Source organism: Nannobrachium achirus, assembly GCF_963921795.1.
Source record: "Nannobrachium achirus genome assembly, chromosome: 6".
NCBI classification, from domain to species: Eukaryota; Metazoa; Chordata; class Actinopteri; order Myctophiformes; family Myctophidae; genus Nannobrachium; species Nannobrachium achirus.
Genome location: NC_137815.1, coordinates 23,003,232 through 23,013,300, shown reverse-complemented (window position 1 = coordinate 23,013,300; position 10,069 = coordinate 23,003,232). Strand labels below are relative to the sequence as shown.

The 10,069-nt window shown below is 45.0% G+C and overlaps 1 protein-coding gene across 1 annotated transcript; it reads right to left on the bottom strand.

Annotated features, from left to right (window-relative positions):
* Positions 1–1,960: 1,960 nt before the first annotated feature.
* LOC308286913 (N-alpha-acetyltransferase 35, NatC auxiliary subunit-like) lies at positions 1,961–9,167 on the bottom strand (the record flags this gene model as incomplete). The annotated part of the gene is made up of 7 exons (XM_080728035.1): positions 1,961–2,126; positions 2,401–2,534; positions 2,900–3,036; positions 4,212–4,386; positions 4,647–4,807; positions 5,268–5,394; positions 6,993–9,167. The coding sequence occupies 7 exons, from the start codon at positions 9,165–9,167 to the stop codon at positions 1,961–1,963; spliced, it is 3,075 nt and encodes a 1,024-aa protein (XP_080584161.1).
* Between the last annotated feature and the right edge of the window lie 902 nt (positions 9,168–10,069).

The window sequence follows — 10,069 nt, the reverse complement described above, 5'->3', positions numbered from 1 at the left end:
AACTAATGCTGTGAGGTGGGGAACATAGAACCCTAACCCTAACCCTAACCCTCAACCACTTTCAACCTGGTGTCGCTTTACTTTGCTTGACACTATAATTTAGGTGAACTTTTTTCAAAAATAGTCAAGCTAAAACCTCACAACGTGTCACAATGTGGCACTTTGTGAGCTTAGCCTTAGATCTTCTATTTTCTGGGCCAAAGTGATAAATGCATTGGAATATTAGGAACACTTCTGCAAACTAAGTATTTGAAACCCTTCAAAAAGGACAATTTTGAATTATATTTATCAGAAATGGTCTTTATGCAAATTACATATTAGATAGAACTATTTAATTGGGATTGAAGCAAAACATGTACACCAGTAAGACTAGTGACAAGATTTAAATGAGTCATTATTATAAATTACACTCTAACTTTGAAGGCCAAGTGAATCCATTTCCTGTTGTAGTGTGTTCACTAGCAGGGTGTAGTTGACAGCTGTAACACTGACAGACAGCAGGCGGGGTGTTCTATTTCGCTTTCTCTTCATATGACTGAGCAGAGCAGTTGTTGGGTTTCTATTTTTGAAAAAGGAGAGCAAAGAATGCATGTCTTGATTCTTGAATCTTGATGTAGTTTTCGTTTTCGTTTTTTTTTTTTAAATGTTTTTTTTTACACATTATAATTTAATAGGCCTACATGTTATATGCTATGGTGTGATGTGAGAGTGCGAACTAGGCAACACCAACTCTGTGTTCCACACCCTCCTGTCTAGCATCAGGGTCTTGAGCTCTGCAGTGCTGTTAGCTCAGCTTGTTGCACTGCAGTGTGGTGTGTGCCTCTTTCCCTGGGCCTGTTGGTTCCCACAGTGTTAGTTCGCTCGCCACCAGTTGTGGGTGCCTGACACATTTTGATTGATTGATTGGTTGATCGATTGATTGATTGATTGATTGATTGATTGATTGATTCATTGAAAACTTTATTATAAGTTTGCATAGGAAAAGGTACCGTTTCAGTACAGTTCACTGGTACACGGTCAACTAAAATGATACTCAAGGAGACAAGGACCTTTTTTTAACTCATAATAACATTGAAACAATTAAAAATAAATGGTATTTACAATAGAAAGGTCAGGGGGAGGTAAGGAATTGGCTTTGTTTTCTTTTACTAGTTTTGAGTAGCATGCGCCTTTAAGTGGCTTACACTCGTTTAAGGCCTTCTGTAGGGCGTTCCACATTTTAGCGGCATAGCAGGAGAAAGCATTTGCCCAGTGCAGTGCCCAGCCAGCCTCATCCTTCTCTTTCTGACCTTGTCTGTGGCCCGTGGGTCGTGGGAGGCCCCCATAGAGGTTAAAAGCTATAAATGAATCAGCCATGAAGCCTTTATATAAACGTCTAGACATTTTACAATTGACAAGAGAGTACGAATTTGATATTATGTCAAGGACCCCCAAATATATTAGCCTGTGGACCCCATTTGAAAAGATATGTCAGTGACATAGCCTATAAGCGACCTGAGAGAAGATTTATTTACGGCTCTATAGCAGTGATTCCCAGCCATTTCTCAGTTTGTAGGCTACAAACCCCCATGTAATATATCTCTGAGACCCCAATTCATATTATAAATCAATGTTAATTTAACTCAGTATTATACAACCCAATATTGTATCTTTTATGAAACACAAACACTACATCTGAAGCATCACAGACCACTGGGTAGGTTCACAACTTCACAAGATGGCAGTATTCGCCTGCATCACCTGCTGCTTGATCTCGATTTCTCAAACTTGTAACGGCAGGTTTTCATCGGTGTACTGGCTCAAATAAATGCTGGACAAAGCTAGGAAATGATGGGTTATAAGAAGCTTGTAATATTTTGATATAGCCTAATCAAGCCTAATCATATTTTACTTTTTTCTTCTTTATTTTTCCCTGGCAGTATTCAAACTGTAGAAGGTGGTGGGTGGTGGACGGTGCAGATCAGAACCCCAGGCGTATGGCTGGTTGGATGCGGACGGTGCAGCTTTCCTTGATGTCTCTGAAGCTGGAGCAGTCGAAGTCCACCAGCAGAGTCTTCACTCCTGACTTGTAGGGAAGGATGAAGAACTTGAAGTGCACCTGGCGATCTGGACCCAACTCTGCAAGTCTGCACATACAGTACACAACAACACATTATTTTTCACAGACATGATATATGGAGATACGGTACGCTTTTCATGCGCACACACACACGCGCGTCACTCAAATACACAATGAGTACTTATACTTTTGGTACTTTAAATACATTTTGAATTCCGGACATTTACTTCTAACAGAGTATTTCTACGTTGCAGTATCGATGGTGCACCCATACCTATACTTAAGTAATAAATGTGAGTACCTTTCCTTTTCCACCACTGCACACACACGCACACACTGACCTGGAACTAATGGCATATCTGACCAGTCCACTGCCAGTGATGGTGAGACTGCAGTTCCTCAGTGTCTCGTCAAGTGGGTTTTTAAACACGATCTCCACTGGCAGCTCTCTGCCCTGCCAGCCCTGCTCTGGAACCTACACACACACACACACACACACACACACACACACACACACACACACACACACACACACACACACACACACACACACACACACACACACACACACACACACACACACATTGTGTTATTAAATGCAAATAAAAATAAAAAGTAAAATAAAACTCTGGAAAGGGGGCACTTTCTCCCATTGAGAAATTCTGGAGCAATGAATATTCAAAAAACAGCCTTGTCTGCTATTTTTACAATTTATATTGATTTTTTCTTTCTGAAAATGTACTTCATAGTTTGTACTTTTGAATTATTGAGTATTTACTTCGAGTATAGGCCTACTTTGTCCACCACTGATTCTAGTGTCAGTTCTTGGTAAGTACTAACAGTGATAGAGATGTGAGGGTTTTCCAGTGTGATGTCTGCCTCTGTCAGGTAGATGGCATCTGGCCGTTCTTTGTCTGTGGCCATGACTGACACTTTCACACTGTCACTGGTCAGCATATGTCCCCTGTACGCTGTGGCTGGAACCAGGATGGGGAACCAGAAGTCTGCAGAGACAGACAGACAGACAGACAGACAGACAGACAGACAGACAGATAGACACAATTCAATGAAATAAAATAGATAGTGGAGGCCATATTGCAGCACTTCGAAACAACGTCAGTTAACCCTTCAACAAACTGTCCCACGGTTAATTTTCCAATCCATTTCCCTGAGTTCAGTGCATTAATATAAAGTGCCAGTTATACTACCGTAATACTAGCAGAGAGAGAGAGAGAGAGAGAGAGAGAAGGCCCTTGATTACTAAAAAGTGAAAACATGACAAAGTATAATTTGGGAAACTGGACATGCAAGTTTAAAAACCAGCTCAGAACTGGGAAAGTTAAATCCCCTCTTATCCGTTTAGCTGAATGGAGCGGCACAGTGTGTCAGAAAAAAACTAAATTATTTCAGGTGTGCCAAAGAACGTTTGCTAATCCACAATAATTGCAGGGCTGCCAACTCCCTCTGAGCATGAGACATGTGAATGGCTGGAATCCCATACTCTCACTCAAAACCACACATGATCTGTCATAACAACTGTCAAATTATATTATATATAAACTATGTCCTTTAAGAAAGAAAAAAAATATATAACATCTGAGACTGAAACACTGACTAAGCAATAGCATACAGTAGCTCACTGTTTGTGCTGGAGAGCACACAGAGCGCACACCGTCGTAATTCTCCCCAATTTATTTCATCAATACAGCAGCAAAACAAACACGATTTAGGCCTCTGCGGCCTTCGTCGGCCATACTTCAGCTATTGACATTGCAAAGGCTTTTCATTTGGAGTTGTGGCCACTTGTGTAGCCTGACAAATGGCATTTTACAAACCTACCCAGCACCCACGGTGCATGCAGCAGCAGCCTCAGCCAATCAGATGAAAGCAGAAAGCCAGGACGCAGGGAATGAATGTGGCTTTGCTTTGCAAAACAATTTACACATTTGAAACTTGGAGTTACGAGGTTTCTGCCTGACAGTGACGATTTACTTTTTGGCCGCCTAGCCCCTAAAATGGAACGAGGGCCGACATTTTATTTTAATCTTTTTCCTAATGGCCGGCCTGGACCGGCCGGGAATGAACGGGCCGTTCGGGAGTTGTCGCTTTTCCCAATGGCCAGCACGTCCCTGGTAGGGACTGACTAGTTTACCTTGTCCAGGCTCCAGAGTGACTTCGTTCTGCTGGGTGTAGACGTTAGCAGACGGTACACCGGTGTACCTCATGACCTGGGTACTGATGGTAACATGGAAACTCCTGGCTGCCTGGTCCTTACTGCTCATTTCCAGCTTCAAACTGATGTCCTGGCCGTTCATGGGCTTTGACATCTAGAATAATACACCAATGTTATAAGAAGTATTCCGATTTTCTTTATTTTTTTTAACTAAGTAACAATATCACAGTATATAATACTCTTACAAGCAAAAGGCCTTTATTAAAAATGTTACTTGCCTAAGAGAACTATATTATTGGCATCAAAATATACTTGGAGTGCCTAAGTAAAAGTAACTCGTGGTCCATCTCACAATATTTTCTCGACATTTTTCAAACCCTTTGTTTTCTTAAAGAAATAGCGTAGAAGGCCTACCTCCGCGATGTTCATTGAAATGGCAGAGATAGTATGGACGCCGTTTGTTCCATTTGTTCCATTTGTTCCATTTGGTTCCTCCTTTGGCTTTCTGGGCCGTCCTTCTATGGAGTAATCTCTGGTTAGGGCGTGTTTATTGACTCTTCTCTCCTCGTTGGTACCTGTTCAGAGCAGAGGTGTAATTTTTAATGAATAAAATGCATTTTTATTTCTCTTATTTACACACAACAGCTCTAAGGTATATTATGACATAGTTCAATATTGAAAATGGTTGGTTTTCCCCTTTAAGTATAGGTATTCAAAAGTACAAATTACAGAGCAAATTAATGTCTTGCATTCCCTTAAAATCTTCAGAAATCTTAAATATTAGTGACAATAGCCAATCCACAACACGCTGTGATGAGCCTGTAGATCAGTTATTTTCACTGTTTACGAAATATTGTTAAAGTGAAAGTGGGTTATGTTCAATTGATTAATTTGTGTGTATGTTTGTATCCTACACCACTGATGTATATGCACATGTTTGGGTAGACAATAGACATGCTGACATTGTGTGTGTCCTCATTCATATCTGTGCATGCGAGCGTACATGAGTGCGTGCATGCTTGCACATATATTCACCCTCTCTGTGTTTGTAGCTCTCTGTGATATCCATCCTCTGGTTGGAGCCCACAGACTTGGTGGAGACGTTTTGACCAATTCTCATAGTGTCAGAAAAGATGTTCTTCTTTGAACCATCGGCCATAACCTAGCAGTACAAAAACACATAATTGTATTAATAGATTGGATTGTATAGTGCTTTTCTAAGCAAGTTGTGAACTCGTTACAATGGTCCATTCATTCATTCATACATTGGAGGTGAAGCGGCAAACAATCTATGCCAGTGTCTACTTCCCACATTTTCACACACCAATGGTGACAAGCTAGCACCGACCGTCTCATTGGAGGCAATGTGGGGTTCAGTGTCTTGCCCAAGGACACTTATGGACAGGAGGAGCTAGGATTCAAACCGCTGGCCCACAGATCATGATGACCTGCTCTACCTCCTGAGCCACAGCCGCATATTATTTAATAATGATAATCATATAAACGCAGCTACAAAACACTGACTGAACCACATTAACCCTAGCACATGAATGCCTAATCTGGGGAAAACATTTGGTAAAAACAGCAGATCTACATATTGTTAGTACTGTAGGTTCACATGACATCATAGAGGTATTTGGGTACAATATTTGTCTTTGAAACGTAATGGGTGAAAGTCATAAGCTTCCAAAGAAATCACACCTAGTGTGAAGCGAGTGGTGCTATTTATGAGTTCATTTCATTAAGCGTCCCACGAAGCTTTGCCAATGTGACCGTGGGCGTACAACAGTCTTTGGACAAAAGGACAAAGCCAGATCTTGGAGATTAGCTCCTTTCAGGAGCACTGCTCAAAAACAAATATAAAGTAGATAAAAAAGTAAGTGTAATTTGTTGCTGTGCATCACTGTTATTGCGACCATAGGTCGCATTTACTATCAAAACCTCCACCGGCTGTCCGTCCGTCCGTCCGTCTGTCACACGTCACACGTCACACTTTTGCCCTGCTCATATCTCCACAACCGTTGCCCCCATCCATGCCAAATTTTGCACACACACTCCTTACCTGCCAAAGGGTTGTCCAGGGACCTGTCCAGGGACCCCCAGGTCCCTGGGGGACCCCCAGGTGTAAAGAATTACCAAATGTGCAAAAATGACCAAATGACCACCCCAACGGGGCTGCTCACGGGGAATTCCTGGGGACCACCCACTCCTGGTGCTCCAGAACGGATGCAAAAGTGGTGGCGCCCCCAGTGGAGGACCCCCTCCACTGCAGCTCACATAAAATGCCGTAACTCGGGCTAGGAGCGTCCGGGAGAGCCGGGGCCGGTACCTATTCGTCCGCCAAGGCAACGCGGAGACCCCACCCCTCATTTCTCACATGGCCCTCTTCTAGCGCCACCTTCAGGCCGATTTTTAAAACACATTTTTGGACACTGCTCCTACAGTTTTTGCCCTAAAATCACGCAAATCGCTACACAGTATGTCTACACTCATCCCATCAACATGAATCTGTCCCATATAGCGCCACCTTCAGGCCGATTTTTAAAAACACATTTTTGGACACTGCTCCTACAGATTTTGCCCTAAAATCACGAAAATCACTACACAGTATGTCTACACTCATGTCATCAACATGGATCAGGAAGATTTTGGAAAAACTAATTTTTGCCCTATTTGTGGAGATAAGCGACCTACGGTCTAGGGAGTCTTACTGGTACTGTAGGTTTCATTCTGAATGTTCCTGAATCATGTAATCGTGACCACAGGGAAGTATTTGTGAGCAGAGAAGTCAAACTGCGGGAGCACTGTAGTGTCTTTCTTGTGTCCGGCGGCCAGTAGGTTTGTCAACACCATGTTGGGCTTGGCCACCTTCAGGACACGGTTCACCTCTGCGTCTGGACCGACCACGTTCTCCAGGACGAGCTTGGCCTGTTGAAAGTGCTTGCTGGCTGCAAGGTACAGGTCAGCCGGGCCTGGCGGAGGATCGCTCTTCAGGTCAGACCTCTCCTTGAACTGGACGTAACGTACGGGCGGGGGAGTGACCACGCTGTTGAAGGGGGCGAGGCGACGCTCATAGCGAACCTGCTCGCTGTCCAGCTCGAACTGCGGCTTACGCACCTTCCCGCCCATGTCCAGCGCCACCATGGTCTTGTACATGCCAGCGCACATGTTCTGGTAGGCTTGACACATGGTGACCTCCTTATTCAGCGAGTGTGCCTCCTTCTTCTTCTTGGCTTTCTTGCTGCTGCTGCGTCCTTTCTGCTGTTCCTCCGCGACCTTCTCCTCTGCCGTCTGAGCGGAGTGGGCTCTGCTCAGGGTGGACATCAGCCAGCCGTAGAGGAACTCTGACAGGTACCAGTAGATGAAATGGTACTCGTGTGCGCCGTAAAGCTCCATCTCAAAGCCGCTCAGCAGGTACTGGATCATGATCCTCAGGTTGTGGTAGAGGACCCAGGTGCCCAGACAGGCCAGGTGTTGTCTCTGAGGCTCCAGCTTGGTCAGCAGGCCGTGCAGCGCAGTGTCCAGCTTCTCTGCCTCGTCCTGCAGCGCAGCAAACTCTTCCAGGATGAGTCCTAACTTGTCTCTCTGCCTAGCTCGGTTGTGGCCGTGGATCTGTATGAGGCTACAGAAGGGCAGGGAGCAGTGAGTGACGAATGAGTCCAAGTAGCCCTTGGCCTGGTGGTTGTTGAAGAGACAGCACCTGGAGGAGAGAACAGGCGGGCTGACAAAGTACCTGAGAGCATCCTTGATCATATTCTGCATCAGGTGAGTCCCAAACACTTTCTTATTATCCGCCAGGAACATAGTCTGAAGCAGTGATCGGGAGAGCACACAGGGAGACCGCTCACTGAACTCACAGAAGAAGTCCAGTATGCTGTGCAGGTTGGTGGAATTGACGACATCACAGACGCTGTCGATACGCTCTATGAGCTTGCTGAAGTATGCCACCATTTCCTCTCTCTTGATGATCTTGATGTTGCGGGGGGAGGTGGGGGGCAGCAGTCTCTGATTGACCAGGGGCTCAAAGCCCATCATGATGGGTTGATCTCCTTTGGCATCATTCTGTGACTGGATACCATGGTGGATACTGGAGTGGATGGCTGGCAGGAGATCAGCTGTTTGAGCCATCAGTTTCTGGGCCTCGCCCACTGAGCTGCCACTGGTCTCTTTCTTTGAAAAGGCGATAAGTGCGGTCAATAGCAGGCGTATGAACTTGATCCTGTTGAAAAGTGCCAAACTCTGCTGGTGCTCCAGCTCGACCCCGGCATCTCGCTGCTGCTGTTCGCCCTGTCGACAGCGTGTGCTCTTAACCTGCCTCTGGAACTCATCCTCCACGTCTTTCAGCATGCCTGCAACCCGTGAGTCTGTGACATTGTCGGCCATCTTGAAGCCATAGGTCACGGCCTGGAAGTCTTCCTCTTCAAACACGGCGGCCTTCATGACTTTCCCTTGAGCGATGGCGCACACTTTGAGGATCCCCAGGGTGAAGGCTTGGAGAGCCGGGTCCTCTATTAAGTCTGGTTTGTGCATGTACAAACATGTGAACACTGTCTGGGCCAGAGAGTGGCCCTCCAGCCATGTGATCAAGCAGCAGAAACATGTGTCCATGATTCCGATCAGTTGAGGCGCGCCCAGGTCCCTCACCCTGATGGCACCGGCCTTGACAGCCTGTTCAAAGCTCAGAACCACCTTCCGCTTAATCTGGTTCCCGATCATTCCGGCATCCATCTTCGGATTCATCATCTCGATGGCCGACATAGCCTCCGACAAGCCAAACAGTTTGTCATGAAGCAACTCGCCAAGGTTCAGTTCCTTGCACGCCCCCTCGAAACCACGAGTGATGTCAACCCACTTGGCATTATTCTTCATCTTCCCGGGGACAATGCCCAGTCCCCAGCCAGCATCATCATCCTCAACCGATGACTTCATCACCATAATAGCTACCAGCCTGATAACGGTTTAACCATTCAGCTAATAAAGCCCTTCTCGAAGGGCCTGAGAGATTCAAGTTCCCAAAAAGTAATTAAGGGTCAGCAGTAAATGGTTTGTCTGGATCAGTATTACCTCCTCCTGTTTAGTCATACAGGCTTGCAGTGATTGATGTGTTTGGTGCAGGGTTCAATACACAGACATCACTTCTGGGTGTCCAGTCAGAACAGTATTATGGATGCTTGCATGGGTGAAACCAAAGGAGTGCAGATCTCAGAGGCTGCTATCTGACTCCAGATTGGAGCTTAACCTTTAAGAGGCCGGTGTCTCGTTCCTTTTATACAGTTCCCGATGTGATGTACAAGTTAATGTTGGGTTAATTTGGAGGATGTACAATTGTCCATATTTAGGCATTTGTGGTGGAAGATGTCCATATTTGGATTGGGAACTTGTAGATTGGCTACTTTTGCTATTTGTCATAAGAGTATATACAAGTTGGGCTTAAGTATTTTCTATCCCCTTTTTTCAACTCTTTCTAATCCATATGCTGTAAAGTCAAGAAGATATTTGGCCACAGACCCCCTGAAAACTGTTTGTGCCGGGGACCTCCATACAAAATCTGTGTTGTTAAAAGTATATTAAACCTTAAGATAAATAGCAGGTCTATAAGCTCCCAGCTTGTAGGTCGGATATTGTCGTCTCTTCAAGTACAGTAGCTGACTGAGGGTCCAAGTGGTTAAACAGATTTTTATGCTGTATTCCAAATTTAGCTGAGGACCCCAGCTCATGTTCACACTTTGAGAACCACTGATACAACCAATTCCCTGGATGCAGTTCTTTCCTGTCCATCAGGTACTAACCAGCCAGTCAATGCAGTCAGCGTTGACCTCAGCAAAGACAAATGGAAC